Below are 15834 nucleotides of genomic sequence, written 5' to 3' on the forward strand. Positions count from 1 at the left end.
AAAATAATAATAATACAATTAATACACAATAATAATACAATTATGTCAGCCAGATCATTGCCATTTAGGCTTTACCTGTACAAACTATTATGACAGCAGCTGTCATGATTACAATAGCCTCCAAAATAAAATATTTCCCTTCCAATGGCAGCAGCTGCATAATAAATAACACCCAGCGGAGGGTCACCAGTGGTGGGTTTCTGCTCCCAGTTACCAGTCTCTAAGTGGCACACCTCTATTACTGAACATATTGATGTCTTCTCTTCATTATTATGAACTCCAGGGAGGCCAGGCTGGTCTCCACCCCACATGTACAGGTAGTCTCCTACCTTTACAGTGGAATGACCCCATCTCTCCGCTGGTTGATAGTCTGAGATAACAAGAGGTAACAGTAACTGAATGATACACTAATAGTAACGACACACGAGTCAAAAATCAAAAATGCTAACCAATTGTTTTGGCTGCCATTTTTATTTAAGCCACGCCTTAATGACGTCATAATAGAAGGTGTGGTGTTACCCTGGCAACGCAAACAAAATGGCCGCCTGCTCATCAGGAATTCTGAAATCTTCTGACAGAGAAGATTCAGAGGGAGAGATAAATCTAATGGACAAAATGGAAAGCTCATCTAAAGGAGATTTTGTGGGCAACGTCTCTCACTATATTCCTCTCCCAGACTGCTATAAAGGCCCAATTAATAAAGGCCATTTGCTCTTTGATGCTTGTTTTGAAGGAGGTGAGACCAATAATAATTATTACAAATACCTGATGGTTGTTGTAGGTAACTTGGGACGTGTGGATTATGTGAGCCATTTTGAGTATGACCTTTTTGTAAGACCAGATACCTGTAATCCAAGGTACTCAATACATTAATATACCTTAAGGTTACTTTTAAATGCTGGTACTATTAATTGTGAATTTTGCGTTTGGGTTAAAAATTGCAATTATTAATACGCACAATTATTAATAATGACATCATGATGCCATATAACTATTAGTAATAATTACTTAATCGCAATTTTTAATACCTGCAAAATCTACCTTGTGCTAAAATCGCAAAATTTAGTACCCACAATTAAAAGTCTCTCTAAGGTAGTCGGTTGTAATGTACATAATTTAAATTATTGATAGCTTTAAAATTAACATTAATACATTTAATTATTTTTGCTGAACCCAGTGCATTAATCCTATGTAGATAATTTTAATTAAATTTACACATTTTGTCACTTTCCCAGGTTTCGAGTATGGTTTAACTTTACTGTGTCCAACACAAAGAATCAACAAGTACCATTAAAATACTTGTACATTATTATTATTATTATTATTATTATTTATCATTATTATTATTATTATTTTTATTATTTATCATTATTATTATTATTATTTTTATTATTTATCATTATTATTATTATTATTTTTATTATTATATGATGATAGAGGATTATATTTCATGTGGTGAACTTCAGTAAGACAAAGAGCCTCTACAGAGAAGGAATGTCACCACTAGTTCTATCAACCTCAAGACCAGAATGGTATCTCTCTCTCCCCCCTCTTTCTCTCTCCCCCCTCTCTCTCCCTCTCTCTCTCTCTCTCATCTCTCTCTTTCTCTCTTAATTATTAAATAATTCTTGCTATTATTATTAACTTTTGTTATTTTTAAAGGTGTAGGATTCCTCCTAAGAATGTCTTCTATTATCGATCACCTGATCACCAAAGGAACTATGTGATGTCATTTGCTTTTGCTTTTGACAATGAAGAAGACACTTACCAGGTACAGTACACTATAGTACATGTAGAGTTCACATTCATTTTAATATTACTATTATATTTTATTTACTATTATTATATTTATATACATGTATTTGTTTCTATTTATTTTTAAATAGACTCTTATGCAATAACATGTACATGCATAGTATTTATTTCATATACATGTACATGTATATACAAAATGTACATTTTATTTTAATGCTATTATATCAATTTCTATTTATTTTTTTATTCATTATAGTTTGCCTACTGCTGTCCTTATACTTATAGTACAGTAGAATGTACACTCATTTTAATATTATTATTATTATTCTATTTATTATTATTATATTTATACAGTATACATTTACATTTATTTTAAAGCTATTATTATTATTAATTTCTATTTATTTTAAATAGACTCTTATACATGCAATAACATGTACATGTACAGTATTTATATACATGTACATGTGTACATTTATTTTAATGCTATTATATCAATTTCTTTTTATTTTTTATTCATATAGTTTGCCTACTGCTATCCTTATACTTATACGAAACTCCAGCAGTACCTACAGAAGCTTGACTCACTAGGGAAGGACTATTATAAAAGAGAAATATTAGGATACTCTGTGGTGAGTCCCTAGAATACTGTATAAGAAGTTTTTTTTCGAGAGAATTATATTTGCGAAATCTACTAAAATTCCAATTTGCGGATTTTAATTTCGTAAATTGTACTACGTGTGCCATGTACCATATTAAATTGATTTTTGCAGATTTTATTTTTGCAAATTAAGGAGGAATCCACAAAATTTGCGGAATTTGCAACCCTCGAAAAAAATACTTATACAGTATGCACTATTATTAATAATTATTGTTTTTTATTATTATTAATTATTATTGTTATTATTTTATGTTTTATTTATTGCAGCAACAAAGAAACCTGGACCTCATTACTATAAGCTCTCCAGGTATGAATGATTTTCTTATAATTGTCATTATTATTAAGGCAGGGCAATTGCAGTGAATTGCCCATTCAAAAATTTCATTCCAGTTTTAAATAAGTACGCGATCCAGTTGTTCTTAATGTTCTACCTTGATCTCTTTATAAATGCATAAAACGTTACAAGGCTATCGTGGGTCGGACTATAATGATATTCATTACTTGTTACTGAGGCTTGTAACACATTGTTGGAATCCACTCAAATTACATGTACATGTATTATCATAGCGTTACATAGCATAATAATATGCATACATTATTTATTAGTAATTTTTATTATTCATGTAGCCATAACAATAATGTAGTACACAATACCATATACTGGGATATTTTCGTGTCGCTAATTTTCGCGAATTTTGCATTTGTAAGATTTCACGAAATAATATTTTCGTGAATAGCTTGTAAACTCCACCACGTGGCAATGTAAATTCAGAATTTCATAATTTTTATTTTCGCGATGGAACAAGAAAATGCGAAATCCGCAAAAATTTGGCTACTCGAAAATTTCCCAGTATACGGTATGACATTCTGTACAAAAAAGAAACTTCATAACTACAGCAGAGATCAGGGCCAAGTTAACTTTGATACGCAATTTCATACCGTAACTTGCCCGTATGTATTAAGTATGTACGTACCACAGCACTTACTGTATACGTAATACTTGAACATTTAGCATTAGTTTAACGTTAGTTTACCGTTTCTACTGTATAATGCTATGCTCATGTAGTGTATCATGTTATAATGTTACGGTATAAACATCTCGTATAAAGTATACTTTAAAATCTGAACTACAGACCATACTAGTAACAGTACCGTTTTGTAAGCGTTTAAATAATGTAAGTGTATTAACTTGGCCTTGAGCTCAGCTGTATTTTCACCTGTATGACTATGATGTACATGTATGATTGTCAATGTTCATTTAGAGAATCTCAAACTGGGGTCCAAGGCTAAAGTAATATTGATTACCGGTAGGATTCATCCAGGGGAGAGTCCCTCATCATATGTCTGTGAAGGTATATAATTATTGCACTTTATGAATGAACATAAGTATACATGTATACTGTATAGCTGGAAAAGTTTCCGGAAAGTATATTTTGTGATTTTGTACCAATTTTGCTGGTGTAGGCATGAACTGTTGATACACCCATTACTTATAATGCTTTGCGGAATTAAATTGTGCGTTTTTATGATGAACAGCAAACAGCAAAATTAAATCCCAGCAAATATTTCCAGCTATACGGTATTATACATTATACATTAGGTATAATGGGATTCCTTATGAGTGATACGAGAGAAGCAAGACTGCTAAGGAAGCACTTGGTTTTCAAAATAAGTAAGTCTTTTGAAATAATTCATTTCTTATTAATTCTGTTATTTCTCCCTCCCTCCCTCTCCCTCTCTCTCTCTCCCTCTCTCTTTCTCTCTCTCTCTTTCTCTCTCTCTCTTTCTCTCTCTCTCCCAGTTCCTATGCTCAATCCTGATGGTGTGTTCTTGGGAAACTATCGCTGTTCACTGATGGGTTTTGATCTCAACAGACACTGGCATGATCCATCTCCCTGGGCCCACCCAACACTTCATGCAACAAAACAACTAGTGATGAGACTGGACAAAGAAAAAGTAATACAATAAGAGTATCTTAATTTAATATGAACTGCATGAGTATACTGTACTTTCCTTCTATGAGATACATGTAAATACATGTACATGCACGCATATACATGTACATGTACATGTATATGCATACATGTACATGTACAAATGTAGGTACCATGGCCATAGTCTTATGGAATACTGCCTGCTAGCTGGAAGTTTCTATTTTTAAATTCTAAATTAATATTGCATCTACTCTTAGACCATAATTCATCTTGTGATTTAATCTTTTTTATTTATTTATTTTTTAACCACAGGAGACTGACTTGGAGTTTTATGTTGACATTCATGCTCACTCAACACTAACTAATGGTGAGAATTATCATTCAAACAAGAGTAATATGTACATTTATTATGTATGCTTAGTATTTCATGTATTTATACATGCATAATTATTTTATGCATGTAAATATTAGTAATTATTTTTATTACTGAACTTAGAGAATATTATTGATTATTATTATTATCTTAATTGCTGCAGGTTTCATGTACGGTAATGTACATTAAATACATTATTTAATACATTAATTATGTACTCTTAGTATTATATTATTTATACATGTATACATGTACTCTTGGTTGTAATATATAATATTTATATAATTGTTGATTATTATTATCTTATTGCTGCAGGTTTCATGTATGGTAATGTATATGATGAAGAGAAGAGATTTGAGAGCCATGCTGTCTATCCAAAGCTACTCTGTCAAAGAGCACACGATTTCTCATGGGTAGGGAAACTAACCTTATTTATTTTTCTATATTATAGTCTGTATAGAGTCTATAGTGATTATGATTATAGTGGTGCTATTAAGATAATTTTGTTGTACATGTACAGTACATGTATTAATATTATTTTATGTATTAATAATAATTATTAGGGTAAAACTTCATTCAATAAAGATGCTGAAAAGGCTGGAACTGGAAGAAGGTTAGCATTATTATGTACATGTAAATTCTGAGCCAAATACTTCATTATGAATTGTATTGGCTGGTGTTAGGAGCTGTGATAAAAAATTGAGAATTTTTACCTTGAAATTTTTAGCCAATTTCCATGCATACTGTAGTACAGGGAGTTTGGCCTGGTTTTTTAGCAACTTTAAAAATTTTTTTTAAATTCAGTTTTGATCGGAATCAGCTCAAACTTTCTGCACAACATAAGAACATGTATATGTATCAGAAAATGTAATAAAAATTGAGAATTATTTCCTAGTCGTTTTTAGTGAAATTTGGGTGGTGACCCTGTACTATAGTACAGGGACTTTTGTCCGATTTTGGAGCAACTTTAAAAATTCATGAAAAATCCAAATGTGATCGGAATCAGCTCAAACTTTCTACACAATATAAGAAGATGTATATGTATCAGGAAAAATTATAAAAATAAAAAATTCTCACTTTGACATTTTTGATGAAATTTGGCCAATGACCCTGTACTATAGTACAGGGCCTTTGGTCCAAGTTTGGAGCAACTTTAAAAATTCAATTTTGATTGGAATCACCTCAAACTTTCTATGCAATATACATGTACATGTACATGTAAGATTATGAATTTTTACATGTACATGTACACATGTATGTGTATCAGAAAAATTAATAGCTCCTATTATTATTGCTATTAAAGGTATCTTGGGGATTGCTTGCACGAGCATACAAACTGTTATACTCTTGAAGTATCATTCTTCTGCTACACTGACAAGGAGACTGGAGATCATATACCATACACACAAGAAGGATGTAAGAATAATAATTAATAATTATTATTATTTTATTTGCATTTTTGAATGGATATAAATGCATACATGTACATGTACAGTACATATGAATGACTGCAATGATAAAACTGAATAATTATTTTATTATTATTATTTATTTTTATTATTATTCACAATAGATGTGGAACTTGGACGCAATGTTGTGAAGACTTTTATTGACTATTATCAGCTTTTATAGCACTCGATCAATCACCCACAAATTAATGATTATTATTATTATTTTTGTTAATACTGCATGTTCACTAATAGAGCAATCTATCATAGACACTGTACAACATGTACAATAATATCATTTTTATTACACTATACATGTATTATAGTCAATGGTGAAACTGTTCATTTTTAGTAGACAGTATTATAAAAAAATAACAACAAAAGCATAATCTTGTTGTTAGCAATAGATCTAGTTTAAATATTTTAGCTGCTGGATCCTGGAAGAAGCTCAAATCATGAGCAAACCACAAAGGAAAGGAAAGGGTGAGGTTTTATTTTAATTATAAACAACAATGGCCCAAGGGCTTGGAGACACACTGATACTAGATTCTATAAGTCACTATGGACCTCAGTTGAGCCTGTTGTTCCGTTTCTCAGGCGGGCTGCGTTTCTCCACGTCCATTTGGTATGACTTCTCGCTGGAAGAGCTTGATGTTATCTACGGAACTTATCTCATGGAGAAACTCTACTTTCACTGCGCCTTGTTCGAGATGAATAAACTCTGCACTTTAGCACCATCACTGAAATACCTAGAGCTCGGCAAGTGGTCTTGCTACATGACAGAAGAGCTGGAAAGAGTCTGGAGATTGCTAACAATAAAATCATTTGGTGAGTGGAGATACTTGAACAATCTTCCTGATTGGAGTGGGCCTCAATTTTGTAAAAGAGATGCTACTATTGCTCCAGAGTCTCCTTCTACTGCTCCAGAATCTCCTTCTACTGCTGTGATTGCAAATAAAACAGATTCTATGCCAAAGTCTTTGGCTTTTTGTGGCGGTGGAAAAGACAGTCTTGTATCAATGAAATTATTAGAAGAAATCGAAGAGTCTTACTCCTCACTGGGCTATTCACATTCATTGTATGGCCAGGCCAGTCATCAGCATCAACTCATAGATGATCTTGTTAAACACTGCAGCACGAAATCTCACCACCACCTCACTGTATTAGATGAGTTTTTGAGTTCTCCGATTCCAGAATCGATACCAAACACTGACGTAAAATCAGTGAAATCATCAGAAACTTTCAGCGCTTTATTTGAAGCCCTGCCAATAGCTCTCAAGTACGGCTATACTCAACTTATTTTAGGGCATGAACGCTGTTCAGATAAAGGTAATCTACTGTGGAGTGTCAATGATGAGTACATTAATCATAAATGGGTGAAGACCATTGAAGCGCAATCCATACTTAACTCTTATATCAAACAGAATCTGATCAGTAACATTTCTTATTTTAGTTTCCTAATGCCTATACACGATACACTGATATTTCAGTCTCTTACTCGGTACATTGGTGCTGTTCCATTCACTCATTCGTGTAACCTACGTAAGCCATGGTGCCTTCGTTGTCCCAAATGCTGCTACGTCTGGCTAGGCTATTCGGCTTATCTACCTCAAGCTACAGTACATGCTACTTTTGGCGAAAAGAATCTACTTGACGTTGAAGAGAATCAAACCTTCTTTATTGAGTTGCTTGGTTTAGCTGATCAAACTCCTTTTGAGTCAGTGGGGGAGGTTGATGAGGTGCAACTTGCTTTTGCTTTGTGTCGTTCAAAAGGAATCAAAGGGAAAGCAATGTCGGTCTTTGAAGATAAAGTAGCTGTTGATGTTTTTGATACTCAAAAAATGAACATCATTGATAAGTATACAAAGGTTTATGGAGATAATGCTGGTATTCCACAGCCTTTGGGGGATCAGGTTTTGACGAAATTGAAGGAATTTTCTGTAGAATCTCATAGGGCAATAACCAAAGCATTTACTGCATAATGTTTCTCATTGTTTTTGTAGATGTTCAAAATTAATTCTTTGATTATAATAAAAAATGATAATAATTTAAGAGCAATTTAACTTTAAAAACAATATTTGTAACAATGCACAAACAACAATAAGTGTCAATATAAAAAAAATACATACACAATTTTAAACTTATGGTAAATTCCTCACAATGTGAGCCACATCGCCTCTTTCAAGGACTTCTAATGCTCTTATCAGAGCTTCACGTGTGGCCCTTCTCTTCCCTAGCCATAAAATAATCATATCCTTACGATAAACTGCAGTTGCGTGATGATGCTTGTTTCTCTCTTTGATTTCCTCCAGTTCCCATTGCTCAAGACCTAAGTAGATCCCTAGGACCTCCCAATCATGTACTATTTGTTTAATAGCCTTTAGTATCACAGGAGCATGGGACTCATCTATAGTGTGAAATGACAGGAATTAGCAAAAATACCGTATAGCGGGAAATTTTCAAGGATAACAAATTTTTGCAAATTTCGCGGATTTTTTCTTGATTCGCAAAATTAAATTCCTTGAAAATCAATTTAATACGGTACAAGATGGCAGATTAGTGGAAATTCGCAAAAATTAATTTCGCAAACTTTCGGATAGGGGCCATTCGCGAAATTTATTATCCTTGAAAAAAAACCGCTATACGGTAATTATAGTGATGCCTTCAGTCTTTTGCGATGTACATGTACATGTAGGTCCACATGCATTAGGTCTACTTCTCTGACTAAAACAGAGCTACATGTAGTATAATAGCAATATCAAATATAGTATCAAATACAATAATGACATTATGACATAGAGTACATGTATATTGCATAACTCACTCAGTATAGTTCCTCTAGGCAGTGAAGGATTACTGTGCGTTATTGAAGCAGTTGAAATACCTCCATACGGATCTGTATTAAAAAATCAAGCGTAAACTCATCTGATCAATTACAGCATGTCAAACTTTACCTATTAGCCAGCAACTCTGTCTTGCATCAGTTAGTTCTGTAACAGGTAAATCTTCAACACTGCAACCAATCATTGGAGGATTCTGCTTGTCTGAAAAGGTAATGGAGTGAGGTATGGTGTTATATTCGGGAAGAAAAACGTGATTTTGTTTGCAGTGGACAAGAGCAGATATCTTCAATTTAGTCTTATCATATTCTAATATGTCAGCAGAGGATGAAAGGGCATCTAAGATCACACTACGAAGAAGGTGGCAATGTTGAGTGGGGCCGGTGAAATAAACTTCAATGGAATCATAGTCTTCACAAAAGAACACCGATCCAAAGAGATTCTCTGAGTAGAGCCGAACTGCATGACGGAGCTGCTTGGGAAAGTTTCTAGAGAGACTGTCAATGACAAAGAATGGCCTCTCATCCCGACTTAGCAAAGTTACTATCAATGTTGGGAAAAAGCCCTGTAATAGTAAAATAAAATAATGAATAATTATGATGATAAGTAAGATATACATGTATACAAATGTGCAGTGACTTACCTGCAAAACTACATTTTTGTTAAATGTGATGAGAAGCGGATCGATATTTCTGCTAAATTGTGCCTTCTGTTCCTTAGAAAGATGCTCGGTCGGAAGGAGAATAGGAATGAAGTATTGGCGAGTGTTCTTGATGGCAGAGATGACATGAAAGTGTAGGAGGAGCGATATGAGATCTTCTTTTGAGAATAAATCGGGAATAAAAGTCAATCCAAGATTATCAAGAACAGATTCGTCAAAAATTCCATATTTTCTAAGAGATTCTATAGATTCGTTAGATAGGCTAACTCCTTCTGGTAGTATCTGCTTTAAATCATCAACAAAGGACACACGTACGATATCAGAAAGACACTTTATCAGAAACTGAGGATTAGTGAAGATCACATGAGGAAGATGATTAGGATAATAGATACATAACCTCATTGAATCCAAATAAATGAGACACTCATCAACATTGGCTTTTTTCATGCCTAATTTCCGACCAATGTTATAGCAGGACTCAAGAGAGATCATTCCATGGGTCTGTTTCAAAGCCTCTTCCTTCATATGTAAATCAAATACATACCAGCGTACTGGTATGCAGATATTGCCTCTGATACCAGATCGGGACGATACAAGACGATGGCGAATATCAGCAGAGATTTTTTCCCGATACCATTCGCAAAGATTGTTAACTGGAAAAATGAGCTCATTAGAATCACGATTATAGAATACAAATAGATCAAGAAACTCCTTTAAACAAGACAGAAGAGTCTCGTTCTTTTCTCTGATTCTTTCTTCTAAGCCCAAGAATCTTTTAAATTTTGACCGGTCACAATGAGTGGCTATAATGGCAAATGCTGGCTCACTCTTATCTCCTATTTGACTTCTTGAAGTTGCTGCAACAGAACGAACAAACCTCTCAATAATCTGAAGGTTAGTCATGGTCATTTCTTTTGGCGTGTTGAGTGCTTTACCATTGATAGAGTAAACGAATGTAGGTTTGTCATGAAGGGATTCGGTCACCTTCATTACAATGATGTACAGTGAATTACCACGTACAAACATACGAAGGAGATCAGTAAACTGAGGCTGGCCTCCACTGTCTAAAAGATAGATCCATGAAGCTTCATGCAACATTTGTGAGCCTCTTTTTCTTTTACATGTAGGTGATGAAAAATGCTTGATGAAATCTTCAGAAAGAATATCAAAATCTAAATGCGGCAGAGAAATAGACTTATCATCTTCATCATCAATTGAAAGCGAATCATTACTTGATAAAGAAAGTGAATCAGCTCCATCATATAAAAGTGAATCTTCATTACTATTTGCAGTAGATGATATCAATGGCTGATGTTTTGATAAAGCTTTTGATGTGGTAGGCTGAGGGGATCTTTGTGACATAAGGGCAATATTATCATTAGTAGTAGAAGCTATGGTCTGAGATTCGCCTGCTTCAGATGGTAAATCCACTATCACAAATGAAAGAAATGACTTTAAATTGGGACGGTTCGTCTCAGTATTGCGTATGATATCTGTAAGCAATTGAAGTAGATCTTCTTCAGTAATTTCTTTCCACACTTTGCCTCCAGCAGCTATTCTCTCAATGGTTTGTATAGGGCGAGCAGCTATGGGTGTGCTGTCGTGTTTTCGAGGAGCTGACTTATCTAGCAAGAGATCCTTGAATGCCGTCTTACCAACACAAGGAGGACCACATATAACCATCTTGATAATTTTAAGGAAAACATATCCTTCTTCCATACCTTTCTCTATTGCCCTGTGCAATTCCCTCTGCTTGACATCGGCAGAAACTTTATCACACCTCTTACGGAGCTCGTCAATGTATCTTCGATACGATGGGCACTCTGAATGTTCAAGCCATTCCAAAAAAATGTCTAAATTACTAGGACGTAACTCTCCCGTGTCGTACTTGAATTGTATCATATCCCAACATGTAACGTTAGAATATAGCCAGGGTTTGTCACTGAAAATTCCTATCTCTCTCATTTCCTCAGTTTCAATCATAGTTGCCTTCAATCGAGAGGATTCCTCATCAGTCATTAATCTCAAAATACTACCCAGGACCAGTAGCATATCAAAATTGGGATACTCAAAGTAAAGTAATGCTACATCGGCTTCGCTAGGAGGAGACGTCCAATATGATTCAGATTCAACAGGATACCCTACTCTCTCTAGCAGGACATAAATCAATGGGAATGTCAAGCTCTCTCTCACTGACAACTTGTAAATCGGTGGAGAGTTAGGCAATGCGAATCTGTTATGTGTCTTGGTATCCTGATCCTTTAGTACAATACCGAGACCTCTAAAGGCCAAACGAATGGCAGGTAACTGCTCCTCGCTTAGACTGAAGTTGTATCTAGCCTCGAATCTACCGTCACTTTCTCGAGCAAGTGCGAAGAAGGACAAGTCCTTGCCATATAAAAATATGTGAACGGTGGTGGAATTAGAGCTATCAGTTCTGGAAGTACCTATGGTAAAAGTATCTGTAGCCATCAAATGGAGCTCAGAGCTCGGCTCAGAGCTGTAGACTGAGAGATGTTTATTTTAATTTTTAAAAATCATTTGTGGGCGTGGTTAAGGCTGGTCAATTAATAAAATGGCAGAAAATCAGACACTAGGAAAAAGGAAAAGGGAAAGCAAAAGAAATGAAAGCAGCAAGAAAAAGTAAATGCAAATGATAGATACAGACTAAGAAAAATCACATCCTCCTCCAACAGGAAAACTCACAAAAGAGACAAAGAGAGCAAATCAGAGACCGTCACAACCTCAAGCAGTAGTAGTAGTAGCAGCAAGAGTTTGATGCAGCTAGCTAAACTGGTCCAGGCGGGGAGTCTGTCCATTCCACGTGGTCTGGATGCATATTTTGATGATCGACTCTCACTTTTAGATCAACTCTTCACTATATTAACGCAACAGGACATTCACGGATTGTTACCCGATATATTAAAGGTGTTGTTACATTACATTACTGTATTATAATACTATTAATGAAGTTTTTTGTTAAAATACACTTGGCGGCTTTGAAATTAGTAATATGACTGTTTTTTTAAATTTTATTTTGATGCAATAAATTTAATAAATATGTTGAGTTCTCCTTGAAATGCACAAGGAGAATTGCAATTAGATGTACTACAAATACATGTACATGTATAGGGATTTTAAAAATTGACCGATTTTAGAAAGCAGTCATAACTCGAAAAATTTAAGTCGGAATCAGCTCAAACTTTCTACATAGCATAAGTACATTAATATGTATCAGAAAATGTAATAAAAATTGGGAGTGATTTTGGAGCCATTTTTCGGCAAAAACCATGGGCTATAGTACAGGGTATTTTTCTTAATTAAGACAGTGTTGAATCCCTTCTCATCTTCTCGTAGGGTCTCAAAATGAAAAAGATCAAAGAACTCTGCCTAAAGGAACTGGAAAAACTAGACAACGATCAACTTCTATCCATCATAACTGACACACAAGAAGAAGGGAAAGAAAAGGAAGAGAGAGACAGAGAAGACGAGGAGAAAGAGGAAGAGGAGAGAGAGGGAGACATTGAAGCCGAAGAGAGAAGCAAGCAAGATACTTTTACTACATCATCAGCTCAAGATCAATCATTATCAGAGGTAGAGGAGGGAGAGATATCCCCTCGTTATGACCACGCCCAGTCTCCACCCCTCTCACCTCCGTCAATCCACATCAGTGACGTGAGTGACGAGGAATACAAAACTCAAGTGTCACATGATCAGTCATGTGACCAAGTGATTGAGTACGAAAAGGAACAATCTTTAGACGAGGACCGGGTATTAATTGGAATAAGTACGGACGCCAAAAATGACGATATTCATTTGAGCAAAATTATAATAGATAGCGAAAGAGAGAAAATGGAAGAAGTTGATGAAGACTGCAATGATGATGATGATGATGATGATGATGGATGGTCAAAAGATGTATCTGAACAGCAGAAGCTTTTAGAAATGAAAATACGTAAGAGACTTCTTGAGAACCAAGTCAAGAGACTACAAGAGAGGCCATTACTTCAACCTGAAGGAACAGATCATCATCAGAATGTGAAGAAGGGAATTTATCCTCAAGAGGTCAAGAGAGGAGAAGGAACTGGTGATATTAGTAGTGATAGTTTGAATAATAGTGAAGTACTTGAGATGAGAATGAGAGAGAAAGCATTGAAATCATTATTAGCAAAGAAAGGTGATGTTTTATTGTACACATAGATAGTATATCTATATATGATATCATAGATACTTTAATACACATCTATAATGATATCGATCTAACAAAGATTGTAACCCAGATGCAAAATAATTATTATTAGCTTAATTGCTCAGAGGGTGTGGTACTGTGGGTTGGCTCAATTTGGCTAGTTGTTTAGATTAGAGGTGGGCGATACTGTATTTTTTGGAATCAATACGATACTGAGTATTCTCCATTCTGGTATTGCTGATATCGATACTTGATACCAGCCCAGTATCGGTTGTATCGATAATATTTCGATAGTATTGCTAGTCTCGGTAAGTGGTAATTTGACTTCTGACCCTTTACCGGCAGCACAGACTGGCATTTTGTTTATGATCTCATTTGGTATGTCTTGCTTTTTAAGACAATCCTCAAAACAAAAGCTACATTCCATCATACGTTTTGTCATACATTTTGTCATTAAGATGGTTACATTTGTAGCGACTGATCTTGAGCTCCCAGGTAACGTAATAAAACCTTCAGCATCAGCAAATGTCAATACAAATATAGTTTTTCTCAATATATGCAAGGTTTGTTCTTGACCAAGATGTTTGTTCAACCACTTTATGCTGATTTCTATTTCCTCCTCAATTTCGTCATTGCAAGGCCTGTTGGACATTTTGACGCAAAAGAGCACAAGGGTGGAAGTATCAAATAAATTAAGAGCCTCAACATTTTTGACGAGTAATTTATTTGAAACAATATTGCTCGGAGCTCTTATATTGTAAAATGATGCTGGAATGCCCCAAAACTTTCCTTCATACTTGACTGAAGCTGTGGCAAGGGCTGTAGCAATTACATCTCCCGTGCTAATGATTTTAGCCTGTCCCTCTAGTAGAGATTTTATCAAAGTGGACTTGCCAGAACCTTTTGTACCCGTCACACAGATAGTAATTCGTTGACCTTCACAGTCTGCCATGATTGTATGCTTCTCTAATTTGTCTCAAGACTCAAGGTTGCCTCCTTCTTTGAGCTACACCCACCCCATTGACCCCAAATCCCCAATGGCAAAATAATAGCCTAAAGCTAAGCCTAGGCGTAGCAATGACAGTCTATGAATCCTGTCATTAGATAAATCCATAAATACAGTATACAACATCTATGTATACTGTATCTATGATGAATCTAATAAGTAATCAGAGTGAGATAAAATGGCTGAATCCGGAGCTGATCTTAAACGAGCATGCGCAGTATAAAAGGGGGGGTGGTCTGCCCAAAAATGGAAGCAAATATTCAAAATGGAGATTACACATGATAAAGATCTTGATAACATCAGTTGATTTACATAGTAACAGTAAAAGGAAGAGGCTACAATTGCCTGGCCTCTTATTTCCACATGTTTCTTGTTCTTATCTTCTGACTAAATCACGGTTAAGTTGTTTATAGCGAGTCATAGTGAAACAGGCCGAGCTTCAGGACGATCAAGGACTCATTCAGGATGACTTTTAACATCGAGTTTGAGTCTGCCGAAGAGAAAGGTGCCTTTAGCAATCCTTGCTATCTAAAAACAAGCTAGATAGCTTTGGTCTGTTGACAGCCATGTTTAATTATATAGTTTTAGTTAAAGCTGCATGATGCATGGCTCTTTTGAGTCTTCTGCTGGTATAGGGAGTTAGTAAAACTGTCTGTACTCTTCTAAGAGTCTTTTTTAGATCTTGTGGATGCCTGTGGTGCTTGCATTCTGTGATTCTTCACTGCCCATTTTTAATTACATTCTAAAGCCACCCGCCATTTTTAATTGACTGGGCAGCCCACCCCCCTTTTATACCCGTGCTCATGCTCAGTGCTGTAGCAATCATCACGTAAGGTGGAGCAGTGGTTATATTCTGCACATGCTCGTTTAAAGGAGACGAGCAAAGCGCAAAGCAAGGAGACCTCCTATAATTTTTTGAGTCATTACCTCAGGAAATGAAGGAAAAAATACGTCGTCGTTCTGAACA

At 35.2% G+C, this 15834-nt stretch overlaps 4 protein-coding genes across 5 annotated transcripts in view; 2 read left to right on the forward strand and 2 right to left on the reverse strand.

The window, feature by feature from the left end:
- Positions 1-489, reverse strand: part of LOC109584059 (kelch domain-containing protein 1-like) — a 2313-nt gene extending 1824 nt beyond the window's left edge. For both annotated transcript variants that reach the window (XM_019999617.1, XM_019999618.1), the window contains exons 1-2: positions 450-489; positions 76-370 (exon numbers count right to left, since the gene is read on the reverse strand). In XM_019999617.1, the coding sequence (XP_019855176.1) occupies positions 76-370; positions 450-468 (314 nt within the window). In that variant the 5' untranslated portion in view covers positions 469-489. The remainder of the gene's footprint in view (positions 1-75; positions 371-449) is intronic.
- Positions 490-500: 11 nt separating this feature from the next.
- LOC100640333 (cytosolic carboxypeptidase 6-like) lies at positions 501-6447 on the forward strand. The gene is made up of 15 exons (XM_003388395.3): positions 501-736; positions 782-857; positions 1236-1284; positions 1438-1532; positions 1663-1771; positions 2280-2387; positions 2684-2723; positions 3679-3768; positions 4017-4088; positions 4218-4372; positions 4663-4717; positions 5039-5136; positions 5287-5336; positions 6027-6139; positions 6297-6447. The coding sequence occupies exons 1-15, from the start codon at positions 538-540 to the stop codon at positions 6353-6355; spliced, it is 1368 nt and encodes a 455-aa protein (XP_003388443.3). The 5' UTR covers positions 501-537; the 3' UTR covers positions 6356-6447.
- A 1718-nt stretch (positions 6448-8165) lies between these two features.
- On the reverse strand, positions 8166-12195 carry LOC109584058 (uncharacterized). Its single transcript, XM_019999616.1, has 4 exons — positions 9655-12195; positions 9126-9576; positions 8996-9067; positions 8166-8578 (listed from the first exon to the last, which is right to left on the reverse strand). The coding sequence occupies exons 1-4, from the start codon at positions 12142-12144 to the stop codon at positions 8313-8315; spliced, it is 3279 nt and encodes a 1092-aa protein (XP_019855175.1). The 5' UTR covers positions 12145-12195; the 3' UTR covers positions 8166-8312.
- A 163-nt stretch (positions 12196-12358) lies between these two features.
- LOC109584060 (guanine nucleotide-binding protein-like 3 homolog) lies at positions 12359-13898 on the forward strand. Its single transcript, XM_019999619.1, has 2 exons — positions 12359-12600; positions 13030-13898. Exons 1-2 carry the CDS (start codon positions 12451-12453, stop codon positions 13870-13872), a joined length of 993 nt encoding a protein of 330 aa, XP_019855178.1. The 5' UTR covers positions 12359-12450; the 3' UTR covers positions 13873-13898.
- The last annotated feature ends 1936 nt before the right edge of the window (positions 13899-15834 follow it).

Source organism: Amphimedon queenslandica, unplaced genomic scaffold (assembly GCF_000090795.2).
Source record: "Amphimedon queenslandica unplaced genomic scaffold, v1.1 AMPQUscaffold_13252, whole genome shotgun sequence".
Lineage (NCBI taxonomy): Eukaryota > Metazoa > Porifera > Demospongiae > Haplosclerida > Niphatidae > Amphimedon > Amphimedon queenslandica.